Raw genomic sequence first — 25,139 nt, 5'->3', positions numbered from 1 at the left:
GGTTCTTAGACCTCAGTAAAAGAATAAAGAGCTGAAGCTGCAGTGACATGTTAAAGTTTGCAGAAATGACATTGCCCAACATCCAGCAAGATTACTTATTAGATGATTGGAAGGTTCTATAGCTAGAAAAAGATGACCCAGCTTTAGATAGCAAAGGTATACTGACAGTTAGTAGCACATTTCAAAAAGGGACTCACCACCTATAGCGATTAAGTACACAAATATTTCAAAGCTTGTTAGGCTTTTCTTATTTTGTCCCATGGAAATTCGGACGTAAGAGAAGATATTCCATTTTGAATCTCACATTGGGTGGAGACAAGGCAGCAATGACCAAAAGATTTTTAAATAGTGTTTTGACTGTGAGGGAAGCAAATGCAAATTATACTACATATAAGGAAGAATGTGAAAACAAAAGAAAGCTTGAATTAGAAGAAAAGCAAAAAGAGCAACAAAACCAAAGGCATTGTGAAGAGGAGATTAAAAAGACGAATAACATGAAAAAATTGATTGACTGTGAGACATTGTGCAAATATGTCATTTGCTTGATGACCAAACTATAGACATAGACATACTAATAACTAAATCATTTCTTTTAGGTGCGGTCCATTTTTTCATTTGGTACCTATAACATCCATCGCAAATCTCTTCTTCTGCGCCATCTGATTGCACTGGTTGCTGCAATATAAAAAAATTTATAATTAACTCAAAAACTAATGGTGTTTTGTAGCTCATAGGCCACGCATATACTTGCTCATCACCTTTGTTTTTCATATTTCATTCTTACTTGTTTATATATTTATTTACTTGCATTTGTATTACTTTTATTCATTTACCCTGCAAAGAAAGTTACTTTGACATCTCCTATGGTATCTTATCCTTTTGTTGGCTAACATGATTTCTTTTAATTTAGTTACAATGTATATATTTTAGTATTGACGCAACTTCGCATGTTGATATTAATGTAATATTATATTCCTTCATTCCCTGATAGTAAATATAGTTTGTGTTTCTACTTGGTTGTGCAACGAGTTGCCTTTTGGGCTTGCACTAGGTCAATGTCTCTTCCCTAGTACTGATGTAAACATGTATTGTTGAGTGTGCACAGCTGAGTCATACACTGCTCCAATTCGCTTTTGCTTCATGTCAAGCTGTGTTTTCTCACTTCCTCCCAAACAAATGTTTGTCTTTGCTTACAAAACAAGAAAATTACTTGATTTTATACACATTTCATTTAAAATACACACAATAAAATTTCTTACGTATACAACTATAACATTACTTATAAATGTAGTTTATGACAAGAAAACTTCTGTGACATTGTGCCATTACTTGTGAAAAGCTTTTAAGTCTTTGTGAGGGTGGACACCTTTATCTCTCCCTGTTCTTTCATATACCAACCTACAAGTTCCAGTATAAGGTATTTTTGCAATAATATAGGGCCCTGAGTATAGTAATTGCCATTTTTTGTTCAACTTACCGATCTTTGTCAGTTTGGGATGTGTTCTCAAGAGGACTCGTTGCCCTTCGAAAAAATGTGTAACTCGTTTTAACCTTTTGTTGTATATTCTCTTTCTGTATTCTGCTCTATTCTCTAGTGTAATTACTGCTTGTTTGACTTTATACCGTATAGTTAACTCTTTAGTAGGTAATTTTGGTATGGGTGATTCCCATTCGTCAGTTTGGTTGGTGTTAAGCATAAGTTCATTAGGAGTAAAACCTGTGGAAGAGTGGTGGAGATTGTTTGCTATTTGCATAAATGGAGTCATGTATTCAATCCATCGTGAATGCTTATTATGAGCATATGTCCTTATAAATCTATTGAATTCTTTAAACACCCTCTCCACGGGACTTGCTTCTGAGTGGAAAAAACTTAACAAGATGTGTTTAATGCCCTGTGTGTTCATGAATTGTTTCCATTTTCTTTCCACAAAATAGGCTGCATTGTCTGTTAATATGACTTTGGGTTTTCCTATTCTTTGTAAATAATCCTATTCAATTCTCCTTATGATGCTACTGGCTGTAGCGGCTTTGATAACATAAAGTTTGATGTATTTTGTAAAAATATCATAAAGAGCTACTATGTATCTGACACCACCTTTTGCTCTAGGAAATGGCCCTGTGATATGCAGAGAAACCATTTCCAGTGGAGCTTTGGTTAGTACGGGGTGTAGTTCTGTAAAATGTGTCATACTGGATGGTTTTGTTCTCTGGAAAATAGCACACTTTTTTAATATTTATGAAACACGTCGTCATAAATTAGGAAAGTTACTCCATAGTGTCCCCATCTTCGTGTGTGTGTTTGATAAATTCGTCAATATATTCCTCTGGAAGGCATACACACCAATGGTTAGAACTTTCGTGCTTCTGGTGGAACAAAACGCCTTTGTATAACTGATACCATTTACTTACCTTGTGGTTTGCATTCCAGTTAAGATTTTGTAGTACCTTTTTCCACCTGTTGTCTTGGTGTTGTATTATTCCCATTTGTTTACAAAATTTTTTGTAGTCTGATTTTTGTGTACTACTTTGCATCAATAATGTAGATTTCTGAATCATGTTCAGATAGTTCACAGAACTCGTCTAGTCCCTGTTGTAATCTGGATAATGCATCTGCAATAACATTCTGACTGCCCTTTATGTATATTATTTCAAAATTGAATTCCTGAAGGTACAAACACCACTTAGCTAGTCTTCGGTGTAACAATTTAGAAGTTAAGAGAAAAGATAATGATTGGTGATCACAATAGACTTTAGTGTTCTTAAACGCCCAAATATAGATGGTCTATACAAGGGCGATGTACTTGAGGACAATATTATGGAAATGGAAGAGGATGTAGATGAAGATGAAATGGGAGATATGATACTGTGTGAAGAATTTGACAGAGCACTGAAAGACCTGAGTCGAAACGAGGCCCCGGGAGTAGACAACATTACATTAGAACTAATGACACCCTTGGGAGAGCCAATCCTGACAAAACTATACCATCTGGTGAGCAAGATGTATGAGACAGGCGAAATTCCCTCAGACTTCAAGAAGAATATAATATTTCCAATCCCAAAGTAAGCAGGTGCTGACAGATGTGAAAATTACCGAACTATCAGTTTAATAAGTCACAGCTGCTCAAAACTAACGCGGATTCTTTACAGATGAATGGAAAAACTAGTAGAAGCCGCCCTCGGGGAAGATCAGTTTGGATTCCGTAGAAATATCGGAACACATGAGGCAATAAAGACACTACGACTTATCTTAGAAGCTAGATCAAGGGAAGGCAAACCTACGTTTCTAGCATTTATAGACTTAGAGAAAGCTTTTGACAATGTTGACTGGAATACTCTCTTTCAAATTCTGAAGGTGGCAGGGTCAAAATACAGGGAGCAGAAGGCTATTTACAATTTGTAGAGAAACCAGATGGCAGTTATAAGAGTGGAGGGACATGAAAGGGAAGCAGTGGTTGCGAAGGGAGTGAGACAGGGTTGTAGTCTCTTCCCAATGTTATTCAATCTGTATATTGAGCAAGCAATGAAGGAAACAAAACAAAAATTCAGAGTAGGTATTAAAAACCATGGAGAAGAAATAAAAACTTTGAGGTTCGCCGATGACATTGTAATTCTGTCAGAGACAGCAAAGGACGTGGAAGAGCAGTTGAATGGAATGGGCAGTGTCTTGAAAGGAGGATATAAAATGAACATCAACAAAAGCAAAATGAGGATGGTGGAATGTAGTTGAATTTAGTTGGGTGATGCTGAGGGAATTAGATTAGGAAATGGGACTCTTAAAGTAGTAAAGGAGTTTTGCTATTTGGGGAGCAAAATAACTTATGATGTTCGAAGTAGAGAGGATATAAAATGTAGACTGGCAATGGCAAGGAAAGCGTTTCTGAAGAAGAGAAATTTGTTAACATCGAGTGTAGATTTAAGTGTCAGGAAGTCATTTCAGGAAGTCATTTCTGGAAGTATTTGTATGGAGTGTAGCCATGTATGGAAGTGAAACATGGACGATAAATAGTTTTGACAAGAAGAGAATAGGAGCTTTCGAAATGTGGTGCTACTGAAGAATGCTGAAGATTAGATCACATAACCCTTGAGGAAGTATTGAATAGGATTGTGGAGAAGAGGAGCTTGTGGCGCAACTTGACTAGAAGAAGGGATTGGTTGGTAGGACATGTGTTGAGGCATCAAGGGATCACCAATTTAGTTTTGGAGGGCAGCATGGAGGGTAAAAATCGTAGAGGGAGACCAAGAGATGAATACACTAAGCAGATTCAGAAGGATATAGGTTGCGGTCGGTACTGGGAGATGAAGTAACTTGCACAGGGTAGAGTATCATGGAGAGCTGCATCAAACCAGTCTCAGGACTGAAGACCACAACAACAACATCAACAACCTTTTATTAATCCTGGGTGCTTTTGAAATACACATGTATACTGAAGTATTAACTTCGTGGTATTCTAAAAAACAAACTGTTTCACTTACCTTTGCTTGTACTAGTGCTAGATCCATAATTGTTTCATGTAGCTGTTGGTCTTTCTGGGCATTTCTGAACAATACATCTGAATAACGTAAATGTACTCTACTGTCTATATTTCCAGTGGTTTGTTTTCTATTTGACTGGTTCTGATTAAATCTACAGAAAATATTTTTTCATTAATTTTAAAGAAATACTTTCCCTGTCCTACGTCAGTCTGTATCTTGTACTGCCAGAAGATATCCGTATCAATAAGGCGATTAACTATAAGTTTTTCCCCTGCTAGAAAAATGCAGCTTTAAGAAACTTTTTCTATAGTCATTGGTATTATTGCTGGAAGTTTCACCCCCTTAGATTTACTCACTGCTACAGTCAAGATTTGACAATTCTGCACAGGGAAGGTTGGTATGTGTGTTCACTTTTGTAACTTCTTAAATAAATATTGTGAAATTACATTTGTCTTTACACCAGTATCCGGAATAATGTGCATATCTAAATCAACTCTCCTGGCATTTATTAAGGCTTGTACAGACTCTCTTCTGTTCTCTTCCAAATTGTCCACATTTTCCTGTCACAAGTCCCTGATATCTCCTGCTTTATCATATCTCAGAAAATAATTAGAAATTAATCGTACACAGACAACCCCTGGCTCAGTCTGCAAAGAGGGGCCTATCCTGACCTGTATTGATTTCCTAATTAGTCGGGTGGGGGGATTTCTTCATTATGGGTAACTTTCTCTATATGCACAGCATGGTCTTCACTTCACCAGTTTGTGTCTTGCAATGCCCATGATTTAAATTCTCTTTGACCTTAACCTCTGCCCGGTACATAATTGTGGTTGTGGCTACCAGGATCTGGACTGCATGCTGTTTACCAATGGTGGGTCCTAGCCAATCATTATATTGATTATCATCGCCCACCAGGGTTACATTTTGAGTCTGTTGTCCAAAACCCCTCTGCTTGCTATATGCTGGTCTGCTGTAATTAGGGTTGTAGTTTCCTTTAAATCTTATGTGGCCTCGGTTTTCCCGATTACCATAGTTACCTCTTGTGTGATTATTATTAGGCGGTTGGTCTGGGTGTCCACCATGTTACTTCTTTGAGGGTCACTATTTCATGGAGGTTCACTTTGCACGTTATTGTTCTGTGATAATGATGTAAATGTGGTCAGTCGAGAACAGAATGGATAAAAAGTATTTTACATTATTCTTGGGCATTGTGATTAATTTTATCTTGATGTGTGCTGATAAGTGAGTATTTTGAGTACATCCATGTGATAGACTAGATTCGTCCAATACCTTGTTCTGTTCAGATATGTTTACAAGTACTTCTGTAGTCCCCCATGTTTACCATTGAATGGTTCTGAGTTAAACACCACTCACCATAGCCTCTCTTGGACTGATACGGGCCAGAATTTGTCCAAGAATGTATGCTCAAACTATTCATTAGGATGGCATCACTCGGCCATATTGGTTGCCCATAATAAAGCATCTCTTTGTGTGTACCCATCAATGAACCTGGTCTTCTGTGCCTTGGTACATTTGTGTTCTAACACAATATGGATGGATTTAATGAATATGTGGCTGCATACAGGTATACTCCATGTATGCCGGTGTAACTTGTATTGACATCAGCAGTGCCTGTTGCAATTTATATCTCCCCTTCCTCTCCGCATAAATGATTAGTGGTAAATGGCAGATAGGTATTGAAGCACTCTGTTTTGCCTGACTACACCCGATTGCTAGCAATTAGTGGTTCTTGTGCAACGTCACTACCACAAGTTTAACTTTTCTGCAATTTTCGTTTTGCAGCCTATAAACATTATTCGTTCTTGGAAATTAGTTCATTTTTCTTCTCCTTGATGACCTCTTCAACCTCTTCTACATACCTTCTGTGCTGGTGTTGTACCCTTATCTTAGTAATCTATTTCAGCTGTCTCCGTTATGTTCTTTACATCCTTATCAATTCTTTCTTGGGTTTTCCTTGCAAAACTTTCTGCCCAATTTTAAATTACTCAATTCTGCAGACAGTTCCTGTACTTTCTCAGGCAAATCTTCACATATAGTTTGCAACTCTTTAATAGTATTTTGCATCTTCTTTACACCTTTATTAATTTCTGATAGAGTCTGTGTGTCTCTCACATTTTTCAGCGTACCTACCGTTTCTTGCTGTTCCTTTTCAACATCTGATACCTTTTTACCCAACTTATCTATTTCCTGAGAGAGGTCTGTGAATAGCTCCACCTTTAATTCTTTTCCCTTTTCAGATAACTTACATGCTCAACCATTTGGCAGGTCAGTGCACAACTTTTTACTTAGGTCATCAAATTTTTGTTTCTCATGATTTCTAAAATCATTAAACGTTTGTGTTTATTGTTTCGAAGAATCTTCAACTTTTTCTGTTTATTAAATTTCTGTGTTAGATCATCAAAGTTTTGAAATTGAGTTTTCATCGTCCCTTGCACAATTTGTATCAGTGATGGGGTATCATTTTGATCAGCTACTGAGTTGTCCGTGATAATGTTCAGGTCCATTTCACCTGATGCAGAAATTTTAGATTAACTAGAGCCTTGCAATGGTCGCCTAGTCGTAGATATTGCTATAATCGCACTATTATTTCACTCCCATTTACGGAGCTTGTTAGCACTTGATGTTAGGTTGGCGCCATTAAAATGCATTGTGGTAATCGCTGCTGCTTGCTGGATCGCTGCTGTGTCTCGATGCTGATGCTGGCTCTAAATCTGGTTGTCTAGAGGTAAAAAGATGAGGTCCTGTGTTTTTGATGTGCTTTTGATGATAAATAACGAGCGAAACCAACAAATATTTAAACTTCAATTATTTATTACTCTGGTGGCCATCTTAATTCCACTGTCCACAAAAAACAATGACACAGCGCAAAGTAGTACTTCATTTACATGTTCTTTGCATTGTTTATCCTCCTCAAACAATAACACACAAATACACTTTACCAAAGTGACATTCCGACTGCACTCCCAACCCTTCTTGCTGCTTGTATTTATAACCTTGTCAAAGAACTACTAAAAAGAGATATAGTTTATAAGTCACTTGTACATCTGTTATCGTAATTTGTGCAGAAAAGTTATTAATTTAGATCGAGTGACATAATTTAACAGGTTATTAAAATGACAGACAGATTTGTTGACATGACAATAATTCCTCGTTACAAAAAGGCCATTTTTTAGAAGTTTGTCAATTGACTTCTCTAATTTGCATAAATAAGTAAATAACATGAATTATTAAGAATTACATTGGTTTTCATCTAAAATAAGAGTGTTTACGTGAATGCTGAGTGAAAACGCTCCTAGTGAACAAATAGGTTTCACTGGGTAATTTTTATTTAAGAAGATCCAAAATGCCTAAGTTGGCCACTATTTTTCGTACTTCATATTAATTATTTAAGATGAACTTAGTGTTTTTACATGATGACATTTGCTGTATCAGTGATCAAGTGATATTAACTTTTGTGTGGGTCAGTTATTCAGTATACTTTAATGGGTTGACTGTTTATGGAGACATGTTATGCAATCATTGTTAACATACACAATAACTTTTCTATAATCGTAAATACTCATTAAACTGGTTGAATTTGGAGGGTATTGCATACTTCGGTAAAGTAAGGCCTTTAATAGGTTCTGTTACAGTCTGCACTACTGTGCTATGCACTATCCCCATGTGAAAAATGCTTTCCAGTGGCATACGTGAATTTATTTTGTCTACCATCAGTAAAGTCATGTCATTAATCACAACACTGCTATCCTCAATCATAGCTGAGTTTAAATAATACTCGCCGTTGTCAACAGACTCACTGACATGTTCATGCTCACTATCATTTTTGTTGCATTAGTTGCAGCAAAATTTTGTGCATGTACACTAATTACTGAATTGGCAACATTGGTTTTATCTGCTTTTCTAAATAATCCTGTGATGTCTTGTGAATGCATACTGCAACTCCTTGTTGATGCACTTATATTTACTCAAAATGATTTTAAATAAAGACACTATTTTACTACAATTTAGAATGCTCCAATTTTTAGGATGGGAGGTGAGAGGTACTACTACTATTAGATACAAGTGAGGTGCTGCCAAGTGCAGCCATGCAAGCTATAAATTAGAATTTTTCCACGTGTGTGATGGGTTTCGCTATTTTTTATGGTAGTTTACATACAAATTTTATTCTCCACCCATGTATATCCTTCTTTTGTGATCCTTCCTCTTTTTCTCATGGCAGTGTTATTCATTTCATGTAACAAAGAAACCAAAGATAATTAATACAATCAAAAATTTTTACAACATTTCTCATATGCTAAAATTATTTCAGTTATCTATACCTGTCACAGTTGCCTGGTATTTGAGTACTGGCACTGTAAGAAGGTGCAATAATGTGGCACTGTAAGGGGCTGCGAATAATGTAGATTATTTTGAAGTGTGTGGCTGGCGGATACTTTTACCAGCAGCAATTTGTGCATCTAAGTTAGCAGTTCCACATTCCCTCACCACGATTACCGTTGTAACAGTTGAAATTGATCGATACATTAATGCTCCTGTTAACAGAGTGATTTTTACTTCTTCTTTCTTGAGGAAAAGAATGCTCCATCCATCTCCATGTTAAAGAATGCAGTATAATACATTCATAAATAATATTGCCATTGTATCCAAAGACTGCAGGCTGCACTGTGTCCAGGTATCATTTTTCTGATGAGAAATTTAGAAATGAAAGAAATTTCCTCCCCTTCCAGAACATATGTTGTAATTTTTTTTATTTTTTTATATATTTTTTATTTTATTTATTTATTTATTTATTTATTTTTTTGTTATCTGACATATAGGCAGTACATCCACCAAGGATTCCAGATAGGAAGAAACAGATAGTTGAAGAGTGAAAAATTTGATTATCTGTTTAAGGAGACGTTAGAATATAGATATATGGTCATCTTCCCTTTTGTACATATATCATTTTGGTGCAGACATGTTTATATTGCATCTTTGCGTGGCACAGTGTTCTGATACTTATCAAATGACATATACTTTGTGGCTTAAGATCTGTTGCATCATACAGAAGGATAAAGACACCATTGTCTGTGTCACTGAAACATGAAAATTTGTTTACTTTGACTCTGTTGTCTCTAATGGTATTTTATTTTGGGGCAACTCTGCACTCAAAGAATGTTGTTAACTCCGTAGTATGTCAGTCAAAGAAATTTTTGTTGTTATGTGCACCCAAATAGAATATCTTTCATTTAGCAGGAGGTTGGTCAGAGAAATGTGCAATGTCAGTTTGTAAATTTTGTCTGTCATTATTCAGGCATATCAGAATTCCAATTTTGTTGTCCCTGTACATCATGTATTTGTTGTTCCGTATACTGACTCATTTAGAAGAAACTGCAACATTAATTCAGTGGACAGGGGACAGAAAAATTATTGGTACTTTGATAATTTTTCCTGAAGTGTTGTACAGGAGCATGTGCACTGTTCAGTATGTTTCATGTTCAGTAAGCTTACAACTGAACTTTGCATGCTTTCAAATCAAGATTGAAATGTTTTCTTGTGGTACACTCTTTCTATTACATACATGAATCCGTCACAGCAGCCAAGAACATTCCTCTGTAATTTATGGGCATACTATCACAATTTTTTCATGTTTCATTGTTTGTTTTCGAAGTGGGAAGGCATGCCGGTCCCTGGCATGAATCCGCCCAGCAGATTAGTGTCAAGGTCTGGTGTGCCGGCCAGTCTGTGGATGGTTTTTAAGGCGGGTTTCTATCTGCCTCGGTGAATTTGAGCTGGTTCCCCTTATTCCACTTCAGTTACACTATGTCGGCGATTGCTACACAAACACTTTCTCCACATAAGTGCACACCATAATTACTCTACCATGCAAACATTGGGACTACACTTGTCTGACATAAGATATTCCCAGACGGCGGGCGGGCGGGAGAGGGAGGGGGGGGGGGGGGGCGGTAAACCTTACAGTAACCCTGGGTGGTGTGTGTTTGTGGTGGGGTGAGTGGACTGCTGTAGCTTGTTGTGGGGTTGTGAACCTCTGAGGGCTACGGCCGGGGACAAAGCCTCTCTGTCATTTCTAGGTCCCCAGTTCAGTACAATACCATTGTTGTTTTGTTTGTAAATTTTGTAATCAGCAATCTGAAAACTATGTACTGACTGGTTCCATGTTTCAAAAGCCTACAGAACTCAATAACCAAGTGAGGATGTGACACTGCGCTCAGAATGTGGGGATGTTCAGATATGGACCACACAGTGAGCTGTTTGCTTTTGTTTGGTTCATGTAATGTACCTTACATCACTGAGAAGTGTTGGCTTTCATTGATGACTTACTCTGTGATTTTGTGGTGACTATAAAGCAGGTTACCATATACAGACTGTGTTTGAATGATTCCCATTGTGTATTATAACAGTGCAAAGTAATAGTTACTTTTTTTTCACCCACAAGTTGTCCAGCCAGTGTCATTCAGCTTAGCATATTGTAAAATTATTTTCTTACGTTTATACATGAAAATGAGTTATGTTCAGTTTCTGACATGGTTGGTGAAATCTTCTGCTTTCTTTGCCTACAAAAGTTATTAAATGATAGAATGTCTGAGCACGTCTATAATATCTCAACCGCTTACTTAAATTTTATCACTACTATAGTTGAAAGTAATGTCACTAACTTGGAAGTTTTTGTACAACAGTGATGGATGATTTTTCAGATTCTTCTTTCTTTCAAATGATGAACTCCTTGAAATTTTATCTGAAACAAAAGACCCTTTGCGGGTGCAGCCTCACTTGAAAAAATGTTTTGAGGGCATCAGTTCATTACAGTTTACTCCAGAAGAGGAGGTGGTTGGCATGATATCAGCAGAGAAAGAAGTTGTTCCTCTGAGTGGAGTAATAATTCCTTCAGAGGCTAAGGTAAATATTTTGTACAAATACCATTGTGTTTGGATAAATTAGCCTTTTTAATTTATAAAAATCTGCGAATTTTCTATTTGTTATAATGAAACAATGATGAGTGAGTTGAAACTGATATTATGAGTAATTTACTAGAAAGTAGCATTCACAGATTGTGTGTAAAATTATATTTATGATGACTATGCACCAAAATATATCATTTTATAATCAACTGGAGTGGTCATTTCCCTACGGAAAAATAAGTTTTGAATTTAGAGTAAATCAAAGCCAGTACAGAAACAAAATAATCCAAAATGTGCCGATGACAAGAAATAAGGCAGAGCATTTTTTCCCCACTGAATTTGGCCAACTCGAGGGACATAGACCTTAAGGCTTCTTGGTCTTTCTTTACCTCTCTTCCTTACAACAACCTTTTTCAGTCTCTCCTCATCAGATATGTAATGTATGGACCTCCTTTTCAGTGGTTGCTCTTCAAGCAATTTTATGCTGTTGACTTTGCTTCTCAATTCTTCTCTGTGTTTGATCATTTACAGTGTAATGCTAGTTTCTACTGGATCTCTTTTGACTTCTTGTACCCACTTTGATATGAACTTTAATGATGTGATGTAACCTAAGATTAAGTTATGCAAAACACCGTTTTTTTTTCTCAGTATCCAAACATGTTTCAGCACCACTGTGCCATCATCAGTGGGTTTCTGTCTTATTATTCTGTAATGTGAACATTTTTTTATTAAATGATTACAAAATTATGTGGATGTTTAGTTCAAACAATAGTTCGTTTCTTTTTGTTGATACCTTTACACTTGGTGTGCATGATTTTTCTGGATCACTTGTGTGTTATTTACTACAGGTAGCTTGTCATCTGCAACCAAACGATGTTTACCTGTAGTAAATAATTCACAAGTGATCCAGAAAAATCATGCACACCAAGTGTAAAGGTATCAACAAAAAGAAACGAACTATTGTTTGAACTAAACATCCACATAATTTTGTAATCATTTAATAAAAAAATGTTCACGGTACAGAATAATAAGACGGAAACCCACTGATGATGGCACAGTGGTGCTGAAACATGTTTGCGTTATGAGAAGAAATGGTGTTTTGCATAACTGGTGGACCTCACACCTACAATTTTAACCTAAGATCTTTTTGCTCAGTCAGTTTTCATCCATTTGTGCAAGGATTATGAGATTCCATAATGGGAGACAAGATTTCCAAGTAGTGACAAAGCAACAGACACTTTATTTAAACACACAATAGTAGAAATAAATCACAGTCAGTGGCCACTTTTTGTTGGACGGTAGTGTGACAATTAGACATTTAAAAATCAGTCATTACATTTTCTTTAAAATAGCATTTAAACATGAAAATAATGAAGTAGTATACATAAAGTATATATTTTTAGAATCATGAATAATCACAGTATTTTATTTAATTAATTTTTAAATTTTCATTTTTTGTACCCTCGGGACATCCCCAAGATCACTATTGCTACTTTCCGCATGTATTCTCACAATATGTGAAAGGGGAGAAAGAAAAAACTCATATAACGAACACCTGTCAGATTCCTGAGAAATTAAACTAGTATTTGCATCTATAGAAGCCTGCACAAGAATATTCACTTTCTTTCACAGCCACAGTATTCGCAGTCACTGCTATCATATCAGTTGGCAACAGCATAATGTGTATGGTATAAATAATCAAGATTCATTGCATACTGGATGTGCCCTAGTCCTGTAAAATTAATGTGTATAGTTCAAAGTTAATATGCAAAACATAAATCTTAAACACTCGTTCAGCTCCCACAATTTTCAGTGCATTGGTAATCGTGTATATTATCATTGATTTTAAGTGTTTGTAATCCTGTGGAGATATATTCTAACTAGTCAAGAGTCACATTGGTGATCATTGAATCAGATGCATTTGTTGTGCCAGCACTGCATAAAATATGTCATGTCAACATGATGAACTGTTTATAAAGTGTTGTGTAGATAATAAATTCATAAACCTGTGTCCAGTGAAGATAGTTCATCTAAAATATATATGTTTTCTGTGATGGACAACAGACACAGGTATATAGAAGATAACTCAAGTGATCACTTTTTACATCAGAAGTTTCTCATAGAAGCAGATGCCAAAGAGTTGCAGAAAGCTAGTACACCGTAACTTAATTCTGTAAACTGTCCAGGGCTCCAGTTCAGAGATGTAGCAGAATGAATGAGAAGGAAATTATCAGTGCTTAGTTTCATAGAGGAGATTCTTTCCTTTAGTAATTACAATTTTTGTTTTGTACAGATCATGAAATTGATTTCTTGTTTAATTCAGGGTGTATATGACACGGGACAACTGGGAGATCCAGGAAAAACCCGGGAATTTTTTCATCCAGAAGAAATCTGGGGAAAACCCGGAAATTTTTTAGAATTCTTGGAATTTTTCGTTGTTTTAGTTTTCGGGTAAATTTTTGTAGTTTTGGCTGGTAAGAACCAATACTATAACAAAGGATATTACTGTATCCCGCTACTGCAGAATAATACTGTAGCGTTAAAACATGAACAAGAGAAAAAACAAAAACAAAACTAAAGTTTCAAAGGAAATATGCCATACAAAATAACAGTGCTGGTAAAAGCGTCTGCCAACAGCAAAATGTGTCAAAGGCTTTCGGAAGACTATGCAGTGCTTCATAACAACAGATTGCCTCCGATGAGCGTGACATTACAACTGTTTACATTTGACTCATTTAGTCATTTACAAGCAAGCTCATGCACATGCGCAGTTGAGTCCCAATATGAGTAGTACCTTCTCCCGCTTCTGGCTACAGAAATGTGGCTGTTGGCTGTGTAAGCAGCAGTAGCAGCAACCAGCCACATGAGGTACCCGGCAAAATTTTACTGGCGCATCCAAGCTGCCAGATTCATGCATGCACAGCAGGCCCAGATCTAGTGGGGGGTGGGGCAAACCTGGGTATCTGAACCAGGCAGAAATTTCAGGGGAGGGGGCAAATCCATATTCTTGAGGAAAAGAACCTTGTATCACAAAGCACCTAGCGTCCAGCGCACGTCGGTCTATTGATTGATTGATTGATTGATTTTTATTGCCCAAAAACAAAACATTTACAGGGATGTGAAGCTTGTATAAGCAATGTCAATAAATGTACAAACAACAATGATACTAAATACACAAATAATTAATCTGTGTTAGAAATTATGCTCACAGAAATCTGTCATTGTATAAAAACAATTTTTAATTAATAAAGTTCTTTCAAATATCTTAAATTTTTTTCAGCTCCAGCCTCTTAACTGACACTGGTAGTTTATTAAATAGCTTTACAGATGTATGAAGCTGTTTAGAGATTTGGTGTATGAGCAGTAGTCTTTTCTTACATCATTACAGTGTCGTGTGTTATAACTATGTACATCAGAATTCAGATCAAAACTAGACAAGTTCTTTTTAATGTACAAGAGACATTGAAATATGTATATACATTGCAAGGTCACAATACTAAGTTTAATAAATAATTCTCTACAGCGAGTTCTACGTGGTACTTTACATATCAGTCTGACAGCTTTTTTCTGGGCTGTGAATAAGAATTTTGAGTAGCAATTATTTCCCCACAAGATTGTCCCATACGTCTAATGAGAGTGAATATAACTATAATAGACAGAAAGCAAAATTTTCTCATCTACTGTTCCTTGTAATTTTCTGAGCATAAATACTCATTTAGAATTTTTGGTGTTAAATAATTCATATGTGCCTGCCAGCCTAAATGCCAAGAAACTTTACAGGAACTGTCTCTAAGGTGATTCTATTGTTATAAGAAATGTTTAATTCCTGTGTTTTATTTATGTTCATAGCAGGCTATTGGCATTGCACCAGTCAGAAAGTGTATCTACCTTGAGTGAGGTAGAGTTACTTATGTTATTGTTTGTAGGCACTGTAACACTTAAACTGATATCATCTGCATACAAGTAACAGTTTTTAGTATCATCTATTACATTGCTGGGTAGGTCATTCATATATAATATGAACAAGAAAGGGCCCGAGATTGACCCTTGAGGAACACCATGGTTAAAGAGTAAGAAACTAGAATATTGGTTATTGAAGTAAACAGTTTGAGATCTATTAGATATGTATGACTGAATAATTTTAACAGCAAAGACTGAGAAACCTACAGTTTTTAATTTCAGCAGCAGAGTGTTGTGGCACACGCTGTCAAACGCTTTTGGTAAATAAAAAAACTTTGTACTAACAATAAATTTTTCTTCTTTTGCTTCAAGACAGTTACATATGTAGCTCATAACAGCATCACATGTTGATAGATTTTTCCTAAACCCAAACTGGCTATTTGAAAGTAATTGATGAGAATCTAGAAAAGTGATTATTTGAATACTAATTAGTTTCTCAATGACCTTGGATAAAAGTGGTACAACAGAAACTGGCCTATAATTGCTAGGCAAATTATTGTCACCTTTTTTGTGGACTGGGATTACTTTAGCTACTTTTAATTATTCAAGGAAACAACTTTCATCAAAGCAGTAGTTTATGTTGTGACAGAGAACATCTGCTATATTATGGCTACTATGTTTCAATATTTTAGAGCTGATATTGTAAATATCCTGTAAATCACTTTTGCTAAGAGAAAGAATAACAGGGTACATCTTCTACACAAATGTATTCAAAATAAAACACATTTTCCATAGCATTTTGGTTTTTATAGGCAACATCCAAATAGTAGCTAGGTTCATGTTTACTACCAGGTATCTTAGTAACTACACTATCTACACTCTTTACAAAATAATTATTAAAACTGTCAGCACTAATTTTGGATCTAGATACAAATTCTTTGCTACCCAATGCTAGATTCTCATTAATGATTTTCCACATTTCTTTTTGTTTATTAATAGCTTGTGCACCCAGTTTGTAATTCTATTCTAATTTAGCTTTTTTAATACCCATTCTGTACTGATATTTGCATTCTTTATATCTTACTTTGGCATGCAGGCAAGATGAATTCTTTTGCTAGGTAGTAGAAATTAATCATATGATTTTGAAACACACCCCTGCTGGTTTTTGAACACATTCTAAGTTGATTTCTGAATGAATTATAAGTTGATTTTTGAATGCGTGCATAGTGTACATAATGCCTCTGCAGCGGAATCCTCGTCACATCTAGAAATAAGCTTTCCTGCAGACAAAATGAGACAGAGCTATACGAGCTGAGTGGAATAAAGTCGAACCAGTGAATGCCAACTGCTGCTTGTTTATGTGGTTGATTCGCTTTGCGAATGTTTAGCGTTGTTATAATTACTAGCGAAATCCGTAGATTCAGACTACCAGAGTGGAAATAAACGACTAACAGGAATAACAGGTAATAAAGATTCTTGGTGTTCTCAAGCAAGTGAAATTTTGACATAAATTTTTTGGCCAGATCGCTACATTAGACAGGACCAGTTGTAGTCCCCGGCTAGCAGCCGCTTAAATTTCATTCTGGGAGTAGCGTGGAAAACGTACCGTATGAACATGTAATAACGCCTAACCAGAGAATAGTCACTGCATAACTAAACCGGTGATTGAGGCAGCGTTAGTAAAGTTAACCGGAGAATAAGTTTTGACAGTGGAAGAAATAGTTACAGAATTAGTGATGACAAGACTGTTTGTTAGAAAGAGGAAGGAGAAGAAATGGGGGCATCACACAAATTATGGGAGAATATGACAATTCCAAATTTACACAAAAATTTCATTCTGCTACTTTTCTGTCTCATGCATGAGAAACTGGAGCATATGAATGAAATGTGAAACTATTTCCTAACGTAAAGCTGTTTGCTTGTAGTAGGCCAAATAGGTATTTTATATTGGTACTTCTTGAATTATATTCTGTTGTATTATAAAAATGATCATTATTGCCAAAACAGTCTCGCTTATTTGGTGTGTGTTACAATTGCTGCAATATTAGAAAGGTCTGTTTAGTTTTATCCAGCACACAGTGATAAAATTAATGTAATCAGATCAAGAAACCACACCAGTCTTGGGTACTATTTGTATTAACAGCTTTTTCAGTATTAGACAACGACATTTCTAGTTTTCATGTAGCAAAACGTTTGACGAACTTTGATAAGGTAACTGTTCTTCGCAGAAAGGAAAGCACGCCAACTAAAGCTGTAGCAAGATTAGAGAGAAAAATCGCTAGGACCTAAGGACTGAAGAAATGTGCACTGTTTTGCCTGTCTCTTGTCTTTACTGATTTTAGGTATCCTATATTTAATTTTATCTCACACAGAAGAGGAAGTTACTAGCTAATAGGCAATAAAGAGTCCAGATTTTCTGAAGAGTTCTTGTTCTCCTGGTTACAAATAATCCTATCCAGTATTGAGAGGTTTCTTTTTGTGGCTTACAGTTCCTCGAAGATATATGTTTTATTTATCAGACTCTGCAGAAAGATGTGCGCTACAAAATGAACTACTAGATTTCTATGGCTGGGAGCAAACAAGTGAATTAAAATACATTCACATAACTACGGAAGCCTAAAATATGTTACTAGTTTCAGATTTTATTTTATTTCCACCTTTCTGACAGTTAAGCATTAATCGCCTTGCAGAACAATAAAGTTATTTTTTTTCGGTTTACTAAAGAAATAAATGTAATCAGATCAAGAAACCACACCAGTCTTGGGTACTATTTGTATTAACAGCTTTTTCAGTATTAGACAACGACATTTCTATTTTTCATGTAGCAAAATGTTTGACGAACTTTGATAAGGTAACTATTCTTTCGAAGAAATCGTAAAAATCGTAGAGGGAGGCCAAGAGATGAATATACTAAGCAGATTCAGAAGGATGTAGGTTGCAGTAGGTACTGGGAGATGAAGAACCTTGCACAGGATAGAGTAGCATGGAGGGCTGCATCAAACCAGTCTCAAGACTGAAGACCACAACAACAACAACAAAGAAATTTGGCTTTCATTAAGCTTTCTCGCTGAGGCAGTCAATTTATTTGAAATGAAGTGTTTAATTCCACACTATTGGTTAGTTTCAACTGTTCGCTGCATTTCAAGTGAACATTTTCATCTTCTAGCACGTATGGCATTATGCCATAATTAAGAACCAAACATGAGATAATACAGCACTGGTACTCCAAGAAAATTTATGTCCCAAAAACCACACTGAAAAGTTTCATATCAGGTCGAGGCCTCCGTCATTGGGAATCTGGACATACAAATGTGCACTGTATGGTGAACTATACATTTTAGTATGGTTCACGAAATTCCAACACTCTAGGAGTGCCCTCTTATGTGTTTTTTCTTTTATGACATAATGTAAGAAAGATCTTTTAATGTTTTACATGTACGAACATACCGTACGGGCTTCCTATGCATGTGCGGTGAGGCCTCTTATCTGGTGCTCTCTGGCAACTGCTGAAATGAATCTATTTCTAACAGGTCGCGGGAAAATATTGTGAATTGTTGTTCGAAAAGCGATATTTTCAAAGTAAATTTCCTTCTACTCAAGATGAACTATGTGCAAGAATGTACGATGAATTTCTTAAATTGCAGAGTGTTTACTCTCTTTTAAAAATGAACTCTTTGATGACGAGCCATTTAGAAGAATTTCAAGCTCGTAAGATCAGAGATTTACGTTGATATTAAAAATTTTACTGCCGTGTTTGTGTGATGTATCTTAAAGTGTAACATGCGCTAAACAGATCAACATTATATGTGAATGCTTAGCTTTTCTTGTAGCTTATTAATCTTCAAGACAAATATTATGTGGAAACGCTTTGCTTATCTTGTAGCAACACTATGTATATTAATTTAAACCATTAATGTTTCCTGTTGGTTGAATTCGAATTTGTACTTTCGTAATACGAAAATATGCAGCATACATGTTGCTGCACATCAAAGATCTTTCCAAAACATGTTTTTTCCTCCCTGAGTTTCATTTTCTAAAGTGCCGGCAAATTCTATGCTGTTGTGTAAAACCATATTCATTCGAAGGATAAGTTTTGCTGTTCCAAGGGTATACTGTCACATAACTGAGTAAGACTGCATTTTCACCCGGGAGAAAATGTATTTTTAACCGGGAGATCCGGGGAAAATCCGGGAATTTTTTTTCCCTGTCCACGTACACACACTGGTAATTGTAAGTGCTGCTCGAATTTTAGAATTATTTAATAAATTCTTCATAAAGATAAATAAATCAAGCAGCAACATGGAAAATTACTGAAATAATGTAAATTTCTTTAGCACTGAGCAATTCAAAGGTGAACTTTTCAGAACATTCAGCAAAACTGTTGTATAAGATATTCAAAATGTGATACTATCACTAAAAAGTAAAACATCAGCAGAATGGGACTAGTTAATCAGTCCCATCAAGAAGGTTATTTTCCAGACAGACTTAAATACACAGTGGTTAAGCCACTATTAAAAAAAGGCACAAAACAACATATGAGAAGCTGTTGCCCAATATCTCTTTTATGTGAAGAGCTAGTCACAATATAAATTCAAAATTTCATAGAGAAATTTCAAATAATCTCAAAAAATCAGTATGGATTTGAAAATGATGAAACCACAGCATCTGCTATAAACCTTTTTGTAGGTAACATCAGTTCCTCTCTACACAACTCATTGCATGCCACAGGAATTTTTTGTGACTTATAAGAGCCCTTCGGTAATGAGAACCACTTCTTGGTACTCTATAAACTGGAAAAATATGGGATTGGGGGCATTGTATTACAATGGTTTGAGTCATACTGAACCAACCGAAGAGAGAGAGAGTGGTTATATTGTTAGAGAGAGGAACTTATACTTCAAAATGGAAAACCATTTCACAAGGAGTACCACAAGGTTCTGCCTTAGGCCCAATTCTGTTTGTTTTACATAAATGATCTACCACTTAATATTGAGTGTCACTCAGTTTTATTTGCAGATGGCACATCTGTACTCATTGAATGTATCAGTACTGACCAAATTCCTGAAACTGTATTAAATACTTTAGAAAACTTAGATACCTGGTTTGATTTAAACAGCTTAAAATTGAACGTGGAAAAGCTCAGTTAATGCAGTTTATAACAAAACAAGCAAAATTAAGCGATATTCAAATCAATCAGGATTTGCAGGAAGCTAGCTGTGTGAAATTCCTAGGAATGCAACTAGATAAAAATCTATCATGCAGCTCACATATACAGTACCTTAGAAATAAATTGCAATGAGGATATTATACACTGCTACCAGTATGGACATAAGAATAATAGTGTATCACAGCCACTTCAAATCAGTAACTGTATTTTGGGGTTACTCAAAACATACGTGTCAAACATTAAAATTTCAGAAAATAATCAACAGAAATATGTACAATGTAGGGAAAAGAAAATCATTCACCCACTCCTGAAAAAATATAAGTAAATCAAGTGCTCCCTCATTATACACCTATGACCTGATTTTCTTTGTACATAGTAAATGTGATTCAATAGTAGCAAATCATTTTCTGCATGACTACAGCACTAGAAATCAAAATAATTTAGTGCTGCCCACCCATTGTCTAAAACTTTATGCTCTAACTCCACAGTATATGGGTGTGAAAATTCATGACAAAGTGAAAGGAAGACAACTGCTTCATGTAGCTTTAAAATACTGAAATAAAACCTTGTATGAGAAACTAGTACAGAAATGTTGCTATTCAGTAGAAAAATTGGTGAAGGACAACCTGAATATTTGAGCAGGAGAGAGCAAGTACTTAGGACTATTAATTTTTAAAAGCTTGTTACTTTTTAAGAAAACTTATTATTTGTTGCATGTTAATAACAGTATATTATATCAAACACTGGAAAATCCAGGATGGAATGTAACAATACCAGAGAAGGAAAGTTGCTACTTACCATATAGCGGAGACGCTAAGTCGCGATAGGTACAATAAAAAGATTCACACAATTAAAGCTTTCGGCCATTAAGGCTTTCTGGAACCCATAACACAAATTGAAACCCTTGCCCTGCAGGAACTTGAGCAACATGCACAGCACCACCTCAAAAAGCTCTCCATCCTACTCACTTCCTACTCCCGCCTCGGAGTACCACTGTCCACCACTTCTACAACCATCTCCAAACCTCCCCCACATCCCCTCATAGCTGACAAACCCTGTCTCGCAGACCTACTACCTTTACCCCACCCTCCAAAACTCCCTCCCACCACCACACAGAACCCAGAACCTAAACAGACCCGCAACACAGTTATGAACATTTCCTCCAGAAGCCTTAGTCCCACAGAAATATCATTCCTTTCCAAAGGCCTCACCTTTTGCCCCACAAATTCAACCATACTGGACTAGTTAAAGATCTTTCCTTCTCCCAGTCCCTACAGTGGAAACACTTTTTCTTTACCAACCCAATGAATCAGACTCAACCAAAGACCAATATTGAACATTACCTAACTCAGTTCACCCCCACTGCCTCCAAACCACCCCCTGTTAACTTTCCAGAATTACTTAACCTTGAACCTTGCCTCAACATCATTCCCCAAATCCCTCAACATGCAAACTAACCTTACATCCACAGAAAGAACCACAGTCCACCATCTAAAAACTGATCCCGACCTTATAATCCTACCTGCTGACAAAGGCTCCACCACCGTTGTTTCGAACTGCAAGGATTACGTGGCAGAAGGACTCCGTTAGCTGTCAGATACTTCCACCTACAAACCCTGTCACAGTGATCCCATTCCAGCAATCCAGCAGGATCTCCAGTCACTACTCAAATCCTTAGGCCCATATTAGAACCTCTCCCCAGAGTCCATCTGTCTACTTACCCCTACCACTCCCCACACTCCCACCTTCTACATGCTTCCTAAAGTCCATAAACCCAACCACCCGGGATGCCCCATTGTGGCCGGTCACTGTGCCCCCACTGAGAGAATCTCTGCTGTCATAGACCAACACCTTCAACCTATTACCCGGAACCTACCCTCCTATATAAATGATACCAACCATTTACTCCACTGACTCTCCACAGTTCCTGTCCCTTTACCACATGGTGCCCTGCTCGTCACTATTGATGCCACCTCCCTGTACACTAACATTCCTAATGCCCATGGCCTTATTGCTGTTGAACACTACCTTTCCAGACACCCTATGGATTCCAGACCAACAACCTCCTTCCTAGTCTCCATAACCAAGTATATCCTCACCCACAATTACTTCTCCTTTGAAGGCATTACCTACAAACAAATCCACGGTACGGCTATGGGCAACTGCATGGCACCATCCAATACTAACCTATTCATGGACCATTTCTTTGCTATCTGGATTGAAGGTGAGGTTACCTTATTCACAGTCCTCCAGAACCTCAACAACTTCTCCCCCATTTGCTTCACCTGGTCCTACTCAACCCAACAAGCCACCTTCCTAGATGACGACCTTCACCTCAGAGTACCCTCGTCCATATCAAACCTACTAACCACCAGCAGTACCTCCATTTTGACAGCTACCGCCCATTCCATACCAAGAAGCCCCTTCCGTACAGCGTAGCCACCTGTGGTCATTGCATCTGCAGTGATGAGCAGACCCTCTCAAAATATACCGAGGGTCTCACTGAAGCCTTCACTGAATGTAATTATCCTCCCATCCTTGTGCAAAAACAAATCTCCCATGCCTCGTAACTCAGTACCATCCGGGACTGGAGCAACTGAATTACATTCTCCGCCAGGGTTTCGACTGCCTCTCGTCATGCCCTGAAATGAGAAATGTCCTGCCCACTATTCTTCCCACCCCTCCTACCATGGTATTCTGCCATCCACCGAACCTACACAATATACTCGTCCATCCTTACACAACCCCTGCTCCCAATCCCTTACCTCATGGTTCATACTCCTGTAACAGACCTAGATGCAAGACCTGTCCCATACATCCTCCTACCACCACCTACTCCAATCCGCTCACTAATATCACCTATCTCATCAAACCTGTGTAACCAGTCGTGTGATTTACAAGCTAAGCTGCAACCACTGTGCTGCATTCTATGTAGGCATGACAACCAACAAGTTGTCTGTCTGTATAAACGGCCACCGATAAACTGTGGCCAAGAAACAAGTGGACCACCCTGTTGCTGAACACGCTGCCAAACATGATATCCCTCATCTTAATGACTGCTTCACAGCCTGTGCCATATGGATCCTTCCTACCAACACCAGCTTTTCTGAATTGCACAGGTGGTAACTTTCACTGCAATACATCCTATGTTCCCATAACCCTCCTGGCCCCAACCTTCGTTAGTCACTATCCTCACCCATCCAGCCCCCTCCCCGTTCCCATTCCAGCACTACACAGCCGTCATTTCACCGGCACACCCAGTTTTCTAATTTCTTTTATTTCTCTCCTTTCTGCTATTTACCCCCTCCCCCCACTGCACCTTCTCTCCTGCCCTCCATCTAAACTACAAAACTTGACTGTCCGCCACTCCCACCATACTATCCTTCCCTGCCCCAGCCTCCTCCTTACCCCCTCCCAGTCGCCACTCCCATCATGCACTGGCGCTGCTGTTCGCAGTGTGGTCTCAGCTCTCTGAGACTGAAGATGTGCGTGCAAGTTGCGTTTATGTGTGTGTGTGTGTGTGTGTGTGTGTGTGTGTGTGTGTGTGTGTGTCTACTGCTGACAAAGGCCTTAATGGCCAAAAGCTTTAATTGTGTGCATCTTTCTATTGTGCCTATCGTGACTCAGCATCTCTGCTATATGGTGAGTAGCAACCTTCCTTCTCTGGTATTGTTACATTATATTATATGTATGATATTGTAAGAAAAATTGTAAACCAGTTTTTTTTTTTGACAAGTCTCCTGTACATTAAGTCAATGACTTAAAATTGTATGTTACGAGACAATAAACTTCTATTCTGTTCTGTACTATTACATTTGGACTATCAGTTACATAATTAGCACAACACTTCCCAAGGTTCTGTTTTAGCAGAATGAAAACTGATTAAAAACTGCTCATATTTGGACTTTCTTGTAAATATGAGTGATTCTTTGTGTATTACATCGCTTTTATAGAAGATGTATTTAATTATTAATTATTAGAGTTTCCTTAACTAATTTGCTTCATAATATTCAGGAGTGTGCTCCATGTATCCAACTGATGTGAAGTTATCTTCATTGTTTGCAGGGTATGGTTGAGAAATGGTTAATTCAGGTGCAGATATTGATGATTCAGTCTCTTAAAGATATTGCTATGCAAGCTGTTTTAGCATACACTTCTACCCCCAGATCATCATGGGTACTAAACTGGCCAGGTCAAATTGTTATATGTGGCAGCTGCATTCACTGGACTACAGAAGTGTCAGCCTCAATTCAAAACAGCAAACTCAGAGTGAGTTAAACAGTGATCATTGCAACATGTAAATATGTGTCTCACATTTTGTGGTTTCGTTTGTAGTATTCTACATGTTCAGTTTTCCTGTTGTTGGAATGCATTATAAGCTTTTCTTTTAATTTCAGAGTTTAAACTAACATTGGTTTATTGTCAGTGCAGATTGCTTGCATGAAATTTGCATATGTTATTGTAGAATTAGTGAATATTACAGCAATGTCAAAGTATTTGTGGTAGTTATAATGCAGCCATTAGTTTCCCTAGTGAGGATTGTAAATTTATTGTGTAAAATTATTGTTGTAACAAGTAACTACCCTTCACATACCACAATTAATACAGTACACATACACAGAACAGTTGGAAATAAATGAAACACATGCCGATATGTTGCAAATTTAACTAATAAA

At 37.0% G+C, this 25,139-nt stretch overlaps 1 protein-coding gene across 1 annotated transcript in view; it reads left to right on the top strand.

Moving 5' to 3' along the window:
- Positions 1-25,139, top strand: part of LOC124594696 (dynein axonemal heavy chain 3) — a 1,186,267-nt gene that overhangs the window by 271,739 nt on the left and 889,389 nt on the right. Inside the window, exons 18-19 of the mRNA XM_047133063.1 lie at positions 11,193-11,394; positions 24,529-24,732. Of these exons, the coding sequence (XP_046989019.1) occupies positions 11,193-11,394; positions 24,529-24,732 (406 nt within the window). The remainder of the gene's footprint in view (positions 1-11,192; positions 11,395-24,528; positions 24,733-25,139) is intronic.

The sequence above is a fragment of the Schistocerca americana genome, chromosome 2, assembly GCF_021461395.2.
Source record: "Schistocerca americana isolate TAMUIC-IGC-003095 chromosome 2, iqSchAmer2.1, whole genome shotgun sequence".
Taxonomy (NCBI): domain Eukaryota; kingdom Metazoa; phylum Arthropoda; class Insecta; order Orthoptera; family Acrididae; genus Schistocerca; species Schistocerca americana.
Note: the sequence above shows the minus strand (reverse complement) of the source record. Positions and strands in the feature narration are given on the sequence as shown.